This window comes from Lucilia sericata, unplaced genomic scaffold (assembly GCF_015586225.1).
Source record: "Lucilia sericata isolate MDLA Ls3-8-SP2 unplaced genomic scaffold, ASM1558622v1 Contig000899F_arrow, whole genome shotgun sequence".
Classification (NCBI taxonomy): domain Eukaryota; kingdom Metazoa; phylum Arthropoda; class Insecta; order Diptera; family Calliphoridae; genus Lucilia; species Lucilia sericata.
The window spans coordinates 156,266-176,198 of NW_023994886.1; the positions used below are offsets into that span (position 1 = coordinate 156,266).

General features: G+C 31.4%; 4 protein-coding genes across 5 annotated transcripts; 2 read left to right on the top strand and 2 right to left on the bottom strand.

Moving 5' to 3' along the window:
* The first annotated feature begins 98 nt into the window (after window positions 1-98).
* Window positions 99-4,711, top strand: LOC119608909 (intraflagellar transport protein 122 homolog). Of its 2 annotated transcripts, XM_037963489.1 has the most exons (13): window positions 99-405; window positions 508-738; window positions 799-1,846; window positions 1,909-2,318; window positions 2,379-2,861; window positions 2,916-3,190; window positions 3,248-3,395; window positions 3,451-3,651; window positions 3,711-3,831; window positions 3,899-4,055; window positions 4,122-4,234; window positions 4,296-4,463; window positions 4,523-4,711. In XM_037963489.1, the coding sequence occupies exons 1-13, from the start codon at window positions 341-343 to the stop codon at window positions 4,616-4,618; spliced, it is 3,516 nt and encodes a 1,171-aa protein (XP_037819417.1). In that variant the 5' UTR covers window positions 99-340; the 3' UTR covers window positions 4,619-4,711. The 2 variants fall into 2 exon arrangements, with proteins under 2 accessions (XP_037819417.1, XP_037819416.1); XM_037963488.1 differs by having other exon boundaries at window positions 4,296-4,711.
* LOC119608912 (NADPH-dependent diflavin oxidoreductase 1) lies at window positions 4,607-6,531 on the bottom strand. Its single transcript, XM_037963495.1, has one exon. It carries the CDS (start codon window positions 6,448-6,450, stop codon window positions 4,690-4,692), a length of 1,761 nt encoding a protein of 586 aa, XP_037819423.1. The 5' UTR covers window positions 6,451-6,531; the 3' UTR covers window positions 4,607-4,689.
* A 372-nt stretch (window positions 6,532-6,903) lies between these two features.
* LOC119608903 (SURF1-like protein) lies at window positions 6,904-8,516 on the top strand. Its single transcript, XM_037963479.1, has 5 exons — window positions 6,904-7,235; window positions 7,485-7,606; window positions 7,664-7,858; window positions 7,918-8,085; window positions 8,145-8,516. Exons 1-5 carry the CDS (start codon window positions 7,026-7,028, stop codon window positions 8,353-8,355), a joined length of 906 nt encoding a protein of 301 aa, XP_037819407.1. The 5' UTR covers window positions 6,904-7,025; the 3' UTR covers window positions 8,356-8,516.
* On the bottom strand, window positions 8,381-19,498 carry LOC119608902 (UDP-glucose 6-dehydrogenase). The gene is made up of 4 exons (XM_037963478.1): window positions 18,921-19,498; window positions 10,299-10,437; window positions 9,274-10,238; window positions 8,381-9,204 (listed from the first exon to the last, which is right to left on the bottom strand). Exons 1-4 carry the CDS (start codon window positions 19,077-19,079, stop codon window positions 9,028-9,030), a joined length of 1,440 nt encoding a protein of 479 aa, XP_037819406.1. The 5' UTR covers window positions 19,080-19,498; the 3' UTR covers window positions 8,381-9,027.
* Between the last annotated feature and the right edge of the window lie 435 nt (window positions 19,499-19,933).

The following is a 19,933-nucleotide window of genomic DNA, read 5'->3' on the forward strand; positions in this document are numbered from 1 at the left end:
ATTTGAATTCGAATTTTATTATTTTTTGTATGTTGTATTAAAAATAATACAATTTATTATAATTTGTAGCTAGCTTAGAACCTACATTAAGCGCCGCCGAAAAACTTTGTGTCACACGCCGTTACCGTTAATGTTTGTCACCGCAGGTCTCTGTAACCATTAACAACAACAATGGCAAAATGTAAACAAACACAAAACTGGACAATAGAAAACTGGACATCGGAAAACCGGATATAATTGTATTTTGTGATAGATTTGCTCTATTTTCTGGAGAAAAAAAGATGGAAAAATAAAATATTGAAAACTTCAATTATTTATTTGATAATTCAACGCCCAGAAAATGAGAGCTATATTAAAATGGATTGATAAAGTTGAATTTCCCAATACGAAAGATGAAGATATCAGGTAAATAAGAAAGAAAACACTTAGGATTAGCCAGACACTTTGACCTACTTTCAAAATACGACTTAAACAATATGCATTAATGCGTCATAACTGTATTTTCAGTATCCATTGTGCATGCTACAATCCTGATGGGACGCAGTTAATTGTGGCTGCTCGTGAGCGAGTTTTAGTGTATGATCCAAAAGATGGTACTCTATTGAATACGTTGAAAGCCCACAAAGATGTCGTTAATTGTGTGGCTTATGCTAGAGATGGTAAAAAATTTGCTAGTGGAGCCGCAGATAAAACAGTAATTGTTTGGTCACCACAACTGGAGGGTTTATTAAAATACTCGTAAGTTTTAATGGTGAAAAATGGTAAATATTAAATGCTACAATATATTTATTTTAACAGTCATGGAGACTCTGTGCAGTGCATGAGTTTTAACCCCATTTCACATCATTTGGCCTCATGTTCTACATCCGATTTCGCCTTTTGGTCATCGGATCAAAAAGCTGTTCAAAAGTACAAAATACATTCCCGTGTCAATGCTTGTTGTTGGACTAACGATGGCCAATATCTTATATTGGGTTTGGCAAATGGTTCGATTAGTATACGCAATAAAAGTGGAGAAGAAAAAGGTCGAATTGATCGCCCTGGCGGTGCATCTAGTGCTGTTTATGGCGTACAATGCTGTCCCGTAACAGCAGAGCCCAATATCGACACTATAGCTGTAACTGATTGGGGTCAAAATTTATCATTCCATACCCTAAGCGGTCAAATGATTGGCAAGGAGAGATCTTTAGGTTTCGATCCTTTATGTTTGTCCTACCTACCAAATGGCGAATATTGTTTGGTATCTGGCTGTACTGGTAATGTTCATTGTTTTACACGCGAAGGCGTTCGTTTGGGTATTTTAGGTGATACTGTTGATACTTCGTGGATTTGGTCGGTGGCCGTACATCCCAGCGGGCAATCCTATACTATTGGTTGCCAAAATGGAACCTTATCCACCTACACCATTGCCCTGACCACAGTACATGCCTTGTACCGTGAACGTTATGCATTCCGGGAACATATGTGTGATGTTATCATACAACACTTGATATCGGGTCAGAAAGTACGCATCAAATGTCGTGATCTAGTACAAAAGATTGCTATATATCGACAAAAGTTGGCAGTTCAGTTGCCAGAGCGAGTAGTTTTATATGAATTGAATTCAATTGAGGACCAACCAATGCATTACAAGGTAAAGGAAAAGATACAAAAGAAATTCGATTGCAGTTTGTTGGTAGTATGTGCCTGTCACATTGTACTTTGTCAAGATCAAAGATTGCAGTGTCTGGATTTCAATGGTGTCTTGCAGAGGGAATGGTTAATGGATTCATTTATACGATACATAAAAGTTATAGGGGGACCAGCTGGTCGAGAGGGTTTAATGGTGGGATTAAAAAATGGCAAGGTAAGATTTTACTATATTGAAATTATAGCGGACTTATACTGGATTCAATTTCAATACTTTAGGTTTATCGCATCTTTCTTGATAATGCCCTACCTTTGTTGATAACTTCGGCTGTATCTGCGGTTCGTTGTTTAGATGTTAACGCAAATCGCACTAAAATTGCAGTGGTTGATGATGGTGGTCGTTTAGTGGTCAGAGACATTTACAACGATACTCTCCTGTACCAGGACACAGGAGTAAATTCAGTAACATGGAATACTCATTTGGATTCAATGTTGTGTTACACCCACACTACCGGTGGGCTTTCGGTTAGAGTAGGCAATTTGCCACCTAGAGCTCCGCAACAAATGATTGGTGTTGTGGTGGGCTTATGCGGAGCTACAGCATTTTGCTTAAGGGGAAATGTTATGCACAATGTTCCATTGGCTCTGGGAGCAACAATGTGGCAATTTATAGAAGCTGGCTTATTTGAGTAAGTGTTGCAAGGTATATTCTCTCAAATGAAAATAACTAATGTATTCACATCATCTAGGGAAGCGTTTCAGGTGGCCTGCTTGGGAGTAACTAATGCCGATTGGGAGGGTTTAGCTAAATCGGCTTTGGAAGCCTTACATCTTAATATTGCTCGCGATGCTTATGTTAAGATACGAAATTTGCCTTGGCTTCAACTTATTGGAGATTTAATGGAGAAACAAAAACGAGGCCAAGTGCCCAAAGAGGTTTTACAAGCTGAAATGTGTGCCTATTCCGGTAAACACAAGGAAGCTGCAAGATTTTTCGAAAAATGTTCCCTCAGTATAAAGGCTTTGGAAATGTACACAGATTTGAGAATGTTTGATTTGGCGCAAGAGTTCATCAGAGATGGCAGTGCAGAAGAAAAGAAAAATCTAGTACGTAAAAGAGCCGAATGGGCTTATTCCGTAAAAGAGCCCAGAGCTGCAGCAGAACTATTGTTAAGTGTAGGCGAACATCAAAAGGCCATCGAAATTGTATCCGAACAAGGATGGGCCGATGTGTAAGTATAAGAAATATATTTTTTAAGGAACATATTTTTATTTTTGCCTTTTAGACTCTATGATATTGGCAGACGTTTAAGTCAAAGCGAAAAAGAGTCTTTGGAATTGGTGGCCTTTAATTTAAAACGATTAAAAGCTTTACCCCTAGCTGCTGAAGTATTTAAAAAACTAGGTAATGAGGCCGAAGTAGTGCAATTACATGTAGAAGCTCATGATTGGGCAGAAGCATTTCGTTTGTCTGCCGATATGCCAGATATTCTACCTCAAGTACACTATCAACATGCACAATGGCTGGCGGAAAATGATCAATTTATAGAAGCTCATGAAGGTAGACATTTTTGTTATAAATTTATCTTTAACGATTAATAATTATTTAATTTCTTAGCTTACTTAAAGGCTGGACGAATAAAAGACGCTAATCGTTTGTTAAAACAATTAAGCAATTCGGCTATAGAAGAGGAACGTTTCTTAGATGCTAGTTATTTTTATTGGCTGCTTTCTAAACAATACTTGGATATTTATTATGACAAAGAGTAGGTTATAAAATGTTTAAAAAAGAAAAAAAAAAATAATGTTTTATCTTCTTAGAGTACAAAATCCCATTGATTTTCATTTGAAGGAATATCATTCTCATTTGCGAATAGCGAAAATCTATTACGCTTACAGTGTAATATACAACTATATGAAGGAACCCTTTACAACATATTCCCCAGTTAGTCTTTTCAATGTTTCAAGATTTATTCTAAATGAAGTTGAATATAAAGGTGCCCCAAAAGGGGTAAGCATGTTGTAAGTCTTTTGTTTAATATTCTTTGAAAATAAGTTTTAATTATATAAATGAATTTCAGTGCTGTTCTGTTTACTTTGGCTAAGCAGGCTAAATTTCTGCAAGCCAATAAATTGTGTTTGGTGGTCAATAAGCGTTTACAATCCCTTAAGCCTCCCTCTGGAGTTCAGGAACAAATTGATGTATGTACATTTATATTGAGAACATAGGTTGATTGTGGTTTTAATTTTGTATTGGTATTCATTTCAGATAAATTATTTAAACAGTAAGGCATGTAAAAGTGGCTTTAATGATCCTGAAGAGCTATTGCCTCTATGCTATAAGTGTTCGAACTATAGCCAGCATTTAAATGGAAATTCCTGTCCTACTTGTCGCCAGGATTATATATTTTCATTTATATCATTCGGTAATGAGTAAAAACTTGAAATTAAAAATTTTATTTGATTTAAAGTATTTTTAAATGTTATTTTAGAAATATTACCATTAGTAGAATTTTACCCGGAAATGGATATTACTGATAATGAAGCGGAACGTTTACTCTTAGCTCCACCAAAAACCAATGAAGATCAAGATCCGTTTAATGAGGTAGGCAGGTTAAACAATTACAGTTAAATAATTTAATTAATTATTTTTTTATTGCAATTAGGATACGGCAAGTGCCTTACCATTGAGTTTAGATCGTAGTGCCTTACGTTCTATAGATCCAAATCATGTGTTAATTTTAAAACGCCGTTCTAAAGCAAATAGTAAATTTATATTTTATCGCAACATTTTGCCGGACTTACAAGTTACATATTGTCCTGAATGTTTACTGGTAAGTATTTTTTTACGTAAATATTTCTTAAATAAAAATTATACTGTATTTTTTATCAGGTCTTTTATGCCGAAGATTTCGAGTTGCAAGTTTTACAAAAGGGCTTTTGTCCGTTTTGTCGCACAGCCGCGGAAAAACTATTTGAAGATTATTAATTTTTTAGCTTAAATCTATTTATTATTTATATAAATTTATATTTATATATTTATAATTAAAATTGTACTATTTAAGACCAAGTTTCTTCTTGATATCTTTTTGTTTTTATTAATTGTTCTATTAAGGCATCATTATTGTCCACAACTTTCGTAAAAGCTTCCTTTACAGATTTTGGCATATTTTTTGAAGAACCAGACACAAAAATAAATGCACCCTTTTGCATTATTAGTGGTTTCAGTTTATCAGCATTTTCTTCAATCAAATGCTGGACATAGATCTTATTATCCTGATCTCTGGAAAAGGCACAATAAAGGGAAATGCATTTTTCTGACTGCCATTTTTGCAAGTCTTCTTGAAAATGAAAATCCTTATTACTATTGCGGCAACCAAAAAATACAAATAGAGCGGGTGGTAAACTATCTGATTTGTTAATGTATAAACTTTGTATTATGCTGCGAAATGGTGCTATACCAGTACCAGGTCCCACTACGATGAGAGGCGTGGAAATATCTTTGGGAAGTTTCATTGTGCCCGATTTTATACAACCATATATTTGTGTGTCTGGTTTAAGATTTTTAAGCCAATTTGAACACAAACCCTGTCTGGGAGTGGATAGTTTAGTTTTGTATTCTACCACAGCAACCAGCAAATCTAACTGACCTGATTCTTTGCAACTGGCTATAGAGAAACTTCTGGGTTGAATGAATGTAAACAATTCTATTAAAACATTTAGAGACAATTTGGAGGAAGCATGTCGAAAGTCTTGTAACACTTCCAATATAGTTCTGCGAGGACGATTTATGTAATTTATAAGATCATCCAGACCTTCTGCTGTGGTAAACTCCAAAAGTTTCTCTTTTTCCAATTCATCTTCACAGTTTAAAGCCAAAAGTTCAAAAGCCCGCTGACGAGGACGAAAGCTCAAATCCCATAAATATGTAACCATCTGTTCGACTGTCAATGGTTTACTATAGCATTTTGGCAAAGGCATATCGTCATGAATACTGGAGATCTCCACCAAAGTATCGGCTGTGAAATCAAGTTTGTGTTCTTGTGCCCATAAAAAGAAATCTTCAACTTGTTTTGGAGAATTATGAGGTTGCACTTGTATAATATCTCCTGGTGACCAATTTATACTATCAGAAGTGACAAATTCCAACAATCTAACATCTTGAAAATGTGAGGGATCTGTGGTGCGTTTATTGCTTTTGAGAGTGAACTTTTCAGGCACATCTTTATATGGCCAAAGAATTTGCTCATTATCCTCATTATTGATAAGCCCCTCCTTTCTTTCGTTTAATTTTTTACATTGCCATCTAAAAACTGATGCTGCATTTTCTAGTCCATTCATGGTTTTTGCGTTAATATCAATATTCTGTTGCAATTGCCGCCAAAGCTGATCCATCCATGGTAAAGCTACTGCACTTAAACCGTGATCATGTTGATCATCACACAAACCTAGAGGTATAATCTGTTTCGCTCCTAGTTGTTGTAGCCGTTTATTTAGTTTTTTGGCTGCGTAATTAAACTTGCCATAACTAGAGTCCCCCAGTCCCAAACAGGCAAATTGCATATTCTCCAATGAATTGGAGGGTAAACTACGCCGAAGTAAAAATTTCCAAGAATTGCGCATATTATCTGGTTCATCACCATCACCTGTGGTAGCCACCACAAATAATACCAAAGTCTGCTCAACTAGTTTATGTATGGGAAATTCATCCATAGGCAAGACTGGGCCTTGAAACCCATATTTCTTAGAGGAACGCCATAATTGTTCAGCTACATCTTGTGCAGTACCAGTTTGACTACCGTATAGTATTAATAAATGCATTTTAATTTAAATATTTCGTAAAAATAATTGGAAATCTTAGGAACACCACGAAATTACAAATGTTTTTAGTTTTAAAACAACAAAATTACAAAAATGGGAAATTTGTTTTTGTATTTTTTGTTTTAACTGTCAAATTTACAGCTGTTTGACAGAGATGGGTAAAAATACAGTACAGTTGTGGCAATTACAATTGGAACAACAAATACTTGCGACGATAAGTACAACCATAAAATTTATTTCCTTCTGTAAGTGTTATGAATTTAAAATAAGTCAAGGATATTTTTATTTTAATTAAACATTAATAAAAACCAATGCTATCGTTGTTAGTTGTTCGTTAAAATAACGGTTCCTATTCAGATTTGTTTAAAACAGGGTTGTTATTGAAATTCGTAAAGAAATAAATTCAATCTGGCAATGCTAAATATTTATTTTGTTTTTTGCACAATTTGAGGTTAGAACAGCTGTTTGGTTTTCCATTTTTTGTTGTTTTTTCGCTTCATTCGAAGAATTGCAGTAAAAAAAGTTATTACTTTTGTTATTATTGTGCAATAAAGTTTGTCAATAATTAATAAAATATGTTAAAATTGTGTGGCCATTTGCTAAGAAACCAGGCAAGACCTTTAATTGCTATAAGTGTTAAACAAAATATCAATTATTTGCAAATTGTTTCAAAACCATCTCAAAGATGTTTGCCTCAACGTAACGCAAGTACTTCTTTAGCCGGTCCTGGAGCTCCATCAATGAAAAATGAAGAGAAAATAACACCGCTAGGATGGTTTCTAATGGTGAGTATGATTAAATTAAGTTAAAAGTCAAAATTCTAAACTTTAGGTGCTTTGAAAACTATTCTGTTCAAGATTAGGATACAAGTAGTTGATCCAGACCTTTAATTTTTTTTCAAATTATTGTGGCATGTACTTTAAATATATTAGATATGTATGTAAAGAAGGATATGTTTTATTTTAATCTTCAATATTTACCAAATGCTTGAATCAATTAAAACGTTGCTCCAAAAATAAAACTATTTTTTTCAGCTGATTCCAGTAACAACATTTGGTTTAGGTTGCTGGCAAGTAAAACGCAAACTCTGGAAGGAACAATTGATAAAGGATATGGAAACTTTAACCAAAATAGAGCCAGTTGATTTGCCAGAAGAGTAAGTATTAATCTTATATAACTGATCTATTCATGAATCATAAATTTTCACTTCTAGTTTATCAACTTTAAAAGATATGGAATATCGTGCTGTTAAAGTAAAAGGTACATTTTTGCACGACAAAGAACTGTTAATGGGGCCTAGGAGTTTTATAAGACCTGATGGAGGAGAAACTGCAGGAGGGTTGTTTTCACAACGTGATACCGGTAATGGTTATTGGGTTATTACACCATTTAAGTTAACAGGAAGAGAGTATGTTTATACTGCACTATTGGTAGAACATTAATTTAATTGCTTATTATTTTTTAAAGTGATGTAATATTAATCAATCGTGGTTGGATTTCGCGTAAACATCAAAAACCAGAAACACGTTTAGCAGGACAGATTACGGATGAGTTGGAAATGACTTGCGTGGTGCGCAAAGGAGAACAGAGGCCACAATTTACACCAGAACATAAAGGAGGTGTATTTTTGTATAGGTGGGTATTGAAAGTGAATTTTTGTATGAAGAGATGCTAAAGTTTTATTTTTCTAATAGAGATTTAGATAAAATGTCTGCCTTAACTGGTGCCCAACCAGTTTTTCTAGATGCCAGCTACGCATCTTCAGTGCCTGGCGGTCCCATTGGCGGCCAAACTCGCATCACTCTGCGCAATGATCATTTATCCTACTTAATCACTTGGTACAGTTTGTCTTTGGCCACCGCCTTTCTGTGGTATCGCACCATATTGAAAAGAAAACCATTTTAGAAAATAAACAGCATTTCCTTACTTAGTTAAACTATATTGTATCTTTATTTTATTATTGTTTTTTAAATTATTCTTTACATAATAATTATATGTAGATATGCGAAAAAGAAGATTTCTAAGAAAATTTTAAATACAAATAAATGTTTTCTTTATTTCTAATACATTATAAAGTGTGTGTGTGTTTTATATTTAATTGATAGACAAAATTTGCATTTGTTTTAACATAACTTACATTGTTAATCAAATATCAAGTCTAAATTAAAAAAAATGGTAAAATATTTTAAATATTTTACCATTTATGGTTAAATTTAAAAATATATTGCCGCTTAGTTGGAAATGATTTCAAAATTATTTTCCATTTAATAAATGAAACTTCAATAATCGTGAAAATCGTAAACATACTTCGATTCCTATTTACATTAATAATAAGATTTTTTTTTGTTTTTGTTATTTCTTTAAATACTGTGCAAGGTCATAAGTAAAGACATAAGTTAGTTCTCTTTAATTAATTAGAATAAAGTGTTTTTTATATAAATAGGATAAAAGGAAGAAGAAAGTAGTAGAATACATAATTTGGAGGAATTCAATACATTTTCAAGTTCACCTTCTTGCAGTGTGTAGACAATTGTTTCGTTTGGTAAAACTTGCATTAAGTTTTACCATTTTCTTGCCCTACAATTGAGGCACACTACCCCAGGAACGCATAAGACCAGTGCGTAAATACTTTTTGCCAATTGTTTGAACATGGAAACCGATTTGTTGTAAACGTTCGTGATCTAAAATTTTGCGGCCATCGAAAATGTATGCTGGTTTCATCATAGATTGATAAATGCGTTGATAGTCAAGAGTCTGCAAGGAATTGGATGATGAAATAAGTAAATGAATACATTTTTTTAATCTATTCTTTGATCCACTTACCACAAATTCATCCCATTCTGTGCACAAAACAATGGCATGAGTTCCTCTAACTGCGCTATAGGGATCACTGTGTATTTGTACAGCTTGCTTAACACTCTCGGGAGATTCTGTAACACATGGATGTGTCAAATCATCGATGATTTGTTCAGGTTCTACTTTAGGATCGTAAATATCCAATTTAGCGCCTTCCTCCAACAATGTTTTGCACACAGCTATAGCTGGTGTTTCGCGGGTATCGCCAGTGTTTTTCTTAAAAGCAAAACCCAATATAGAGATGTGTTTGTTGGAAACCGTATTGAATAGACTTTCAATGATTTTTTGTGAAAAACGATTCTTTTGATATTCATTCATATCGATAACCTGTTGCCAATAAGCAGCAACTTCGGGCAAATTAAGTCCCTCGCATATATAAACCAAATTAAGTATGTCTTTTTGGAAACAACTGCCACCAAAACCAACCGAAGCTTGTAGGAATTTCGGACCAATACGTGAGTCTAAACCAATGGCTCTAGCCACCTCAGAAACATCAGCTCCTGTGGCTTCGCATACCGCGGAAAGAGAATTAATACTAGAAATTCTTTGTGCTAAGAAAGCATTAGCGGCTAATTTTGACAACTCCGAACTCCAGGTATTTGTGGTTAAGATGTTAGCCTTGGGAATCCAGTGTTCATAAATCCAAGATAACTTTTCCACCGCCTTATGGCCATCGGGTGTTTCCTCACCACCAATAAGCACACGATCTGCATGCAAAAGATCTTCAATGGCAGTACCCTCGGCTAAGAATTCGGGATTTGAGAGAATGTCGTAACGTATGCCAGGTTTTTGATTGGCATGCAAAATATGCATAATACTTTCGGCAGCTCTAACGGGTACAGTACTCTTCTCAACTACAATTTTATTGGATTGTGCAATTTCGGCAATCATACGGGCAGCACTTTCAACATATTTCAAATCAGCAGCACGACCTAGACAAGATTTTCACATTAATTTTGTTTCTTTACTTAAAGTTTTATTGTAGTGCTTACCTTTTCCATTGCCAAAGGTCTTTGTGGGTGTGTTAACAGAGATGAAAATCAAATCGGCTTCTTTAATGGCAGTCTCAATATCAGTCGAAAAAAATAAATTAACATTGCGGCATTTTTTGACAACATCATCTAGACCGGGCTGTAATGAAATTGAGACAAATTTATGAATTAAAAATCTACTTTTTTAAAAAGTTTGTTGTTAACAATTTTATAATTTGTATGTTCCCAATAAACCAAAGAACGATATGATAGCGAAAACGGTATTGCTTTTAAAGGGCGATTATGATATCATACAAAGAATATAAAGAAATTGGGGCTTGTCAGTTGGTACGTAAAGGAGTTGTCATTCGGTACCTAACTCTAAGTATGTATTGGTAGAATTTTTGTATTAGTATTGGAGCTCCAACCACTTTCACCACACTTTCCAAACATACATACTTGTATAAAATCGTCATAGTCCAACTTCTTATTATTCTTTGGTTTGTATTTTCTTAATTTTTTTATTGGAAACAAAATAATATAAAACGATATTATAATAATATCGTTTTAAATAATGAAACAAAGAATAATAAGAAGTTGGACTATGACATTGTTTTACAACAATAACATTTCCTTCTCTTCACAGACGAGTTCTGTGTAAATTCAACACACTTGTGAGAACTCAATTCTCTCACAATACTTCAAAACTTTTTCGCGAAAATACCGGGATAATAGGACTTGAACGACGTTTTTTCACAAACACATAACTATTTTTTAATTTTTTACACAATTTTATCGCATTTAACAATCCGAAATATTTTTATTTTTCACAAACTAAAAAAATATTTTTTTAATTTTTTTGACAATTAATTTTTGTGTGTTGAAATTAAAATTGACAAAACAAAGTTGTATATTTTGGTATTGAAAATGAAAAAATTATTTAAAATAAACTTATTTTTTTGCAAAAAAACAGATTTTAAGTCCGAAAAATATATTTATTAAATGTTTACTGATTAGATGTGGGCAAAATAAATTAAAAAATCTGCGAATGTAGAAATTTAAATGTTATTTATTTTTCCTAAAATTTTCATGTACGATTTTATACAAGTATGTATGTTTGGAAAGTGTGGTGAAAGTGGTTGGAGCTCCAATACTAATACAAAAATTCTACCAATACATACTTAGAGTTAGGTACCGAATGACAACTCCTTTACGTACCAACTGACAAGCCCCAATTTCTTTATATTCTTTGATACAAACATTTGAAAAAAACTTCAAACATAAAAATAATTTCAATAAAAATTTTGTAACATAAGAAAACTAAAAAGGATATTAAAATAAAATCAACTAAAATTTCGTTCGATACTTCAGTTTTGTGGTAAGTTGACATGTATGCAATTTTGAAAAGTTTCAGGTATTTGCAAGACAATGCATAATGTGATGAAAAATATGATTACTTTAAAATATGTATTAATGTATGTATGTAAATATGTACAAATGAATGCAATCCTTCCCTTTTCAGGCTTTTTTATATGTATAATAGCGAAATATTAAGTTAAATAGCGTTTTAAATGAAATTTTAAGAATAAAATAGCATACAGAAAAAAAACTGAAAAAGGCGATTTAACTATCATTATTTTTGGAAATTATGATAGCGAAAACGATATCATAATTTTATGGAAAAACGATATCATAAGGAAAGGTACCATTTAGTACGTAAATACTATCGTTCTCGATACGAGAACGAGTATCACTTATGATATTTTTTATCACCTAAGTGATATCGTTTCGATATCGTTATAATATCGTTTGGTTTATTGGGTTTAGACCAAAATTCCGAATTTTTTAGAGGGAATTCTTACGAAATTGTAGGTTTGAAGTAAAAAAAGACCTTTAAAAACTTTTCAATTTCAATTATCTTAATTATACATTAAAAAATGTACAAGTGGTTGAAGAAAATTTTTGTTTTCCGATAAGGTTTGTTTACTGAACAAACAAATAACAAAACTACTTGAAAAAGCACAATAATTGTGTTAAATAGAAACCATGGTAATGGTATTTTACCCTAAGGCAAATAGTAAATAACATTTTTACATTAAAAATTGCTACCTAAATAATATTTCTGTTGTTTAATTAAAAATTAGTTGCTTAAAACTAATGTAATAATAATTAAAAGTAATAAAAATGTTTAAAAAATAAACGTGTCATTTGACACTAAGCAAAGGCTTCCCAAAATTTAATGTGTAATTATAGCTAACATTTCCTCCATGAGGGTGTTCCAGCAATTCTTTTCAAATAAATATCAAAAATTACAAGTACATTAAAGTACATTGAATTTTTACACACATTATGTAAATTATAAAAAATAATAATAATTCCATTAACTATGGACGTATGAGTACATGAATTAGTAGACCAAGCAACAATAGTGTTATTGTTAATTATAAAAACAATACATGTATTGAACTATTTCAAGAATTCTTTGTTTCTTTTTTTGGTTTTTTGATGAAACGTGCAAAGCATAGAAAATTTTTAATCGTAGAAAGACCTAAATTCTGGTATTTTGTTCTAAACAAACAGTAATACAATAACAAAGAGTTTAAGTTAGTAAAATTAAAAAAAAAACTCTGAAATTTGAGTGCTAAAGCAACGGAAACAAATAAAATACATCTGTTTTATTTTATACAAAACTAAACTAAAAATTTGCCAAAATTCTAATGTTTATTTTGACCAGATTTCGAAGAATTTCTTTAAAATTTATATTTAGGAAACTTAATTATTTAATGTGATTTTTATCATTATTTTATGATTTTAATTTACAATTAAATAAGAAATTTTTTTCACTTAGAAATATTAAATGCTCATTAATAGTATGATATTGTTCATATAGTTTAGAATATAAGTATGTATCATCTTATCCACAGTGTATTCAATGTCTGATATGGACATAGCCTTCATTTGCGGAATTCTCTTGAAGTGTGCAAACGTCCGATAAACAAAACGTTCTATGACCTTTCTCAGACAACGAATAATCTTACATCTTAATCGGCCGATTGTATCATCATAGCGACCATATAGGGCCACAATAATGATGAATTGTGCGTTGTGGTGTGCGGTTATCTCAACAAAATATGTCAATTCTTTATTGCGAGTAACCTGCAACTACACCAGCGTTTACCACCTGCACAAAGGAAGTGTAAATTTAACCTTTAGCGTTATGGTCGTTGGAGTTCAAATTCCAACCTATTTACCTACTTGGCTCAGCCAATGCCATCACGCACAAATTGCAAAGTAGAAATAAGATTCTCCAAAGTGTTACCGGCTACACTTGGGGTGTGGATAAAGAAATCTTGTTATATTCATACAAACGATTGATTGAAATGCAGCCCTAAGGACTCTAAAGGGCTGCTTACAAATTACATCGGAACATCATCTACACAATGTCATGTTGACTATAATGTCACCGGAGGAGTCATCAGAACTTTAACATCAGACTGTTGGATGCTCGCCTAAGCGTGAAAGGAAGGACCAGCGTATGTTCTCCTTCGAGGAGAACATACGCTGTTATGTACAGGATCCAATAGATCAGGTCAAGTATATGGCAGCTTTGAACGACATTCATAGAGATGCCATCAATTCCGTATACCTGGCGCTGAAAACATTAGAAGTTCTGGCAAAACTATGATCAGAAAGCTTATCTTGCAGTCCCCAATGTAGTCAAAGTCCCCATGACATCCACCCATATATTTATGAGAATTGAATCAGTATTCCCAGGATCATTGTATGGGGGTTAGGTGAAACCATGGACTAATATTACAAATTTTCAGTACCAAATAAGCTTTGGGGAAATTTCAGCAATTTCGCTCATTCCATTTGGACACGAATGTGCTTTCATGTATGTATATATACTTTTGTGGGTCTAAAAATATTGATGACTTATTCAAATGGGAAAGAGGCCATAATGGAGAACCGTTATAGTGTTTGAATTAATTTAAGACTTACTGCATAAAAGGGTTAATTGTAAAACTAGTTAAATATTTATGTTTCCACTACTGAAACAACATTTCGATATTTACAGTTGAGTAAATAATTATAAAATATAGGTATTCTGCTGCAAGAATATATAGTACATGTTCATAAATTTGGTATAAAATATGAAGAAAATTTATTTAATACATAAATATTACCAAATATTCTTAAAATTGTTATTTTAATATTTGCTCACACAGTCTATAGAATCTATATAGAGTATAAACAAATATTAACTTACTCGAAGATTATTTGTTAAGTCTTATTATTCAGCTGATTAAATACAAGGCTTTTCAAATGAGAAGAAAAAACGTCATAATCAAAAAGTGTACAAAATATTAACCAAGTTTTACTTGTATCTTTATAACAGTTTTTTCTATTAAATTTATTATAAGCCCTAAACATTAATACAATTTTATAGTAGTTTAAGTTATGCTCAATGTATATAGTTATCTACGATTTTGCAAGATTTATAAATTGTTTAAACATTTTAAAAATCATGTATTTTTAATAATGTTCTTGAAGGTTTAATAAATATTATTTGCAATGTAAATATTAACATTTTTCTAAGTAAAAAAAACGAGAATTCTAAAAATAACTTAAAAAAGAACAAAAACTATACAAGATTTTATATAATAAGTACAATACAACAAACAAAAAACTTGTACCTACATATGTGTGTAAGAAGAAATCTTTATTGTTAAAGATTTGTTGAAAAATCATTAAAATAAACATTAAAAACTAATAATGATGAAACAAAATAAATTTATTATATTCGCATTTATGTGGAACAAGGTTACCATCATATTCTAAAGATGATGGCGAGAAATCAAATTTTAAAAGCTGGAAAAAGCGGATATTAATTTTTAAGAAATAGCTGATAAAATATTTATCAACATTTTAGCTAAAACTGAAGATTTTCGAAATTTTGGATAAAAAATCTAATTATGTATTAAGTAAATTGGCCAAAATTATGCGTGAGGTTTTTATTCGAAACGAATTTAAAAAAGTGTTTTCGTGATAGGGCCAAAATTTGATTACACATACCCCTGTTGTGTATGTACATAAGATATTTTTTCTTAAATGGTTAAATTTAGTTAAATTTAATCATAAAATTCTTATCATAATATGAAATTAATATGAAATCATTTAAACAAAATATAACCTCATTATAGTTAATGATTAGAGTTTAAAAAAAACTTCTTTCCAAAAACACAAACAAATCAAATGCGTCGTCAGTCACTTGATATTTGTAAAGGAAATACAGTAAAATATAAAAATATTATAAAAACAAAAAACTAGACAATAGATAAGAGTAACTAACTAAAGCAAATATTTCAATTAAGATAAAACAAAAAAAATTGCTGAACGAAAAGAAAAAAGTTTAGAGTAAAAAATGTGCAACGCATACACCACACCAGTGTATGAGAAGTATTGAATGAATTGAAAATGGAACTAAATATTAAAGAGTAATGATATAAAAAAGAAGCAGTGTAATGTAAAAAAAACATTCAATTGAAATATGACACTACTTTTACTGCAGAGATGTCCTAATTAATAAAAAAAATTTGTTTCAGAAAAGAGTTTCAGTTTAAGTTTGTTTAAAAAGAAGAGTTAACTTTATCTGTTGACTTGAGGACTGAGTTAAACAATGCAGATAAGTTCAGTCTGTGTAGATGTGTATCTAATAAATAAAAAGGTTAAAATTGCAAAATATTGGTTAAATAATAGGAATTCATTTTAATGTTTCGAGGGACTACACATGTATATTCATTAATTGCTATCTAGTGATGACAGATATCGGGAAGAAACTCGAATTATTTTTATTCTATTACCAGCTACCGAAGGATAACACAGGCCGATAAAATTTGAAAAAATTCGAAACAATGAGTTATAGTTTATAGAATTGAGCCGCGTTGAATCCGAATCTGACCTTAGATTTATTCCATCACATCTGGGATTAGATGTGTCGACGAAAAACGACGATATGTCAGATGTTAAAGCTTTATTTTAAAGCTGACAGAATGAATATTCAGATGGCATACAACGTTTTATAAATACAGTTGACTTGGAGTCTCGAAGAGGGCCAAAAATGGAATTTTTTCAAACTTAAGCGCTCGATGCCTCAAACCCTACATAGATGTGATGAACTCTGAGTTTACATTGCAAATCCTCGGTGTTCCTTTTTACGTATTTGACCAAAGAAATAAGGACGAAACTAAAGCTGTATAGATGTAGAGGAACATGAACGTTACATCAAATGACGACTTCTGAAGCCTTTAATGGCTACCGAATCAACAACTACCCTGGCATTCAAAATTAACAGCCGGTTGGTACAGTTTCCTCAACTGTTGTTCCACAACATCAACAAATATGTGCCCCATCTTCTCCACAAATTATACAATTTAAGGAAAAAACTATTAGCCACTGTTACAACAACCACATGATGTGCCAAGATGTTAATAAATTAGTGACCAAGAGAAACATCATCTACTACGTCCAAAGAATACTGAGTATTGGACTTAAATGGCAGGAAGATATACCCCAAGATGGACTACATGATACCTTTTTCGGTCATAGAATGTTGAGAATTCTAATCTTTCCGGATTTTAATTAATGTCTTTCCTTCTCAAATTTATAAAAAGATACTTTCTTTGTAGACACTTTAGCATTTGCTTAAACTTTGTCTACATCAAATTTCTAAGAATTCTTAACGTATTTTTCCTATAAAGATCAAAATATCTATCAATTTCAAAACAATCATGTCAAGTTATTGGTTGAGTAGTCAATACGTGTTTGTAATCAATAAATAAAAAAAGAATTCAAATTACATAAGTTTTTATGACTGATGTACGTGGCTTTTTTATTAGGAGTTTGAAAAAGTTGTAAACATTTTTAGATTTTATAAATTCTTTACACACAAATTGGAGTTAAAAACTTTCTTTGATTTTATTGTTTATTACTTTTAAACTAATTAATGTTAGTAAAGTCGTAAATTAATAACAACTATGAGGTGTATGTATGTGTGAATAAATATTCCCACGTCCACCATAAAAAACACGCATACTCAGTTTAGGTTTGCCAGTGTGGCCTTAAAACAATCAAACAGACAAATAAAAGTCCAAAGCAATTCAGCACAATTATTATTATGTATGACTGAGGTGTCATTTAGAATCAAAAAAAAAGGCCTCTTAGATTTCATTGACCTTGCGTACACACGTAAAATTGTATGTTTGTTGTTTAATAAGTTTTATTATATGTTTTAGTTTGATAGCAAAGCGAATAAAATTGGGAATCTACAATTTAATTTAAATAAACGAATCTCAACAGCATTAAAGAGTCTGAAAGTGATAGACACAGATCCATACATACTTACGTACATATAAAAAAGATAGAAAGACTGACTGACTGACAGGCACTTGTACGTTTGGTTTTAGGATGGAGTTAAATAAACAATAAATGAATTATAGTACATACATTTTCGTGTACTCGTAAGAAGTGTAAAGATGCAAACGAAGGTTAGTTATAAATCAGTTTTTTAATCTTATTTCACTAGAAAACTATTTTAGCTTTTATTAAAAATCTAGCAAATTGTATAAGTAATTGTCTGCTTTATATCTAACAATTCGATTTTGATTTGATATCCAATGTCAATGAACGCAGAAAGCACAAAATCTCGAACATAAACAAAATTTAACATGATTATTGTTAATTAATACGGTAGACCAAAAATAACTCAAAATTAAGTAAGAGCGAATATTATGATACCCTACAAACTCAACTTATTTCAGAGCTACTTGTGAGATATAAAAAATTTTATAATATGATTTCTGAATTGTATATAAGAATATTTAATTCAAAGGTCAACAAAATTTGTAATAGGTCCAAAGTATGTACATATGTATGTATATACATTTCTAAAGGATTATGTTGCGCTACTTGAATCTGAAAATTTTACCATCACAACAGGTTTACTAGATGTTGTGTTCTAAGTATAACAAACCATTTTTGCATAAATTTGAACCGTTATAGCGCTGCTCAATCCTAAAGAAATACCTATATACTTTTGTTCCCTTAATTAAAAATATGTGTTATAGACCGATCATAATGATATTAGGTACTATTAGTATTAAATTCATTTTCATTTTTTGAGCTTTACAAGTTTTAGCCATTTTGGGATGAAGAGTTCATATGGAACCACAACAATCCGCTCCGAAACTCATCTTAGTAATAGCTGTATTAACCTGAAGTTTTTTCCCTAGCGATATTCTGAACTAGAATAAGGCAAACTCCATTTAATTATTTCAAAATTGAATTTGAATGTCGGTAAATCTCAGCCAGTGTATGACCAATACTATCTCTGCATTACAAACATTAGAGAGTAGGGTATCATGATAAACAGGTTTGCCACAGGTGTTGTTGGCTTCCCTTTGGATAATTTGTGAAATTTGCATAAAAGAAAAAATAATCATCAAGCTACTACAACTTTTTAATTCTTTATTCTTTTATTTACTCTACACGAAATGATTAATTGCTGGGCCAGATAAAATAATCTATACATATACACACAATTACAAAACAAAATACAAACAATTTCAAGTGAAAAGAACTCACCTCATATATGGGCAATTTATCGGAATTCCATTGAGCAATACGTTCAGAACTCTTGTCTACCACCGTCACAGTAATGTCGGGACATTTTAATGCCATTACAGAACATGTGGGTCCACCAACATAACCCGCTCCTATGCAACACACTTTCATAGCACTCATATCTTATTGTTTATTACTGTGGTTTTTTTGTTTAATTTCAAAGAATCAACCAATTTCTTATCTTAAATAGGCTTAGAAAACAGGAAGTTTAATATAACTTTTTTGTTTCGGTTTTTTTATTGTTGTCAAAGCACCAAAAGAAAATAAAAAAAGAGGGAGGAGGGTGTTGTTGCAATGAGAATATTTTTCTTTTCTCGGTTTGAATGAAAATTTTCAGATTTAACACGTTTCTTTTGATATTTTACAGCACTTTTTTACACATTGTTGTTTTACTTGTGATTTCAATTAAATTATACTTTATTTTTCACACATCAAAACATTAAAAATTAAATGCACAACAACAAAATTTTAACAAAAAAATAAGAAGTAAAAGAACCCGTGCATCTACTTTTGCTTACAATTTTTTTATAAATGAATTCTCTTTGCAGAATTATTTGACATTTATATAGAGAGCAGTGAATGGCAATGCCTATTAAAGAAGAGTTGCTTATTTATGTACTAAATTTCGTACTGTTTTTGTACATGTCTGTAGTAGAATAACAATTTAAAATGTTCGTTATAAAATTTTGTTTCTTTAGGAGTCAATGTTGTTTATAAGTAAACAATTAAATTATGATAAATAAGAATTTTACTAATTATCGGATAATCGAAATATTTCCTTTTAAAATACAATATATACATGTTTAAACACTTCTTTTCATAGAGATTGATTTATACATAAACATTTAAAAAATACTTTAATGACAAAGGTACATCAAACACTTAAATTTTTGAATAATTTTTGGACAATAAAATTATTTTTTATAAGAGGCCAGGGGCTAGTGTTCAATTGTGGTTTTGGTACTTGTTTATCG

Excerpts from the sequence above, each read along its gene's own strand:
- LOC119608909 (XM_037963488.1), top strand. The coding sequence starts at position 341 with ATGAGAGCTATATTAAAATGGATTGATAAAGTTGAATTTCCCAATACG. Across the intron at positions 739-798 it reads GAGGGTTTATTAAAATACTC|TCATGGAGACTCTGTGCAGT; the intron begins GTAAGTTTTAAT and ends TTATTTTAACAG. Across the intron at positions 3,191-3,247 it reads ATTTATAGAAGCTCATGAAG|CTTACTTAAAGGCTGGACGA; the intron begins GTAGACATTTTT and ends TTAATTTCTTAG.
- LOC119608912 (XM_037963495.1), bottom strand. The coding sequence starts at position 6,450 with ATGCATTTATTAATACTATACGGTAGTCAAACTGGTACTGCACAAGAT.
- LOC119608903 (XM_037963479.1), top strand. The coding sequence starts at position 7,026 with ATGTTAAAATTGTGTGGCCATTTGCTAAGAAACCAGGCAAGACCTTTA. Across the intron at positions 7,607-7,663 it reads CCAGTTGATTTGCCAGAAGA|TTTATCAACTTTAAAAGATA; the intron begins GTAAGTATTAAT and ends TTTCACTTCTAG. Across the intron at positions 7,859-7,917 it reads TTTAAGTTAACAGGAAGAGA|TGATGTAATATTAATCAATC; the intron begins GTATGTTTATAC and ends TATTTTTTAAAG.
- LOC119608902 (XM_037963478.1), bottom strand. The coding sequence starts at position 19,079 with ATGAGTGCTATGAAAGTGTGTTGCATAGGAGCGGGTTATGTTGGTGGA. Across the intron at positions 10,438-18,920 it reads ATAAATTGCCCATATATGAG|CCCGGTCTAGATGATGTTGT; the intron begins GTGAGTTCTTTT and ends ATTTCATTACAG. Across the intron at positions 10,239-10,298 it reads GACCTTTGGCAATGGAAAAG|GTCGTGCTGCTGATTTGAAA; the intron begins GTAAGCACTACA and ends AATCTTGTCTAG.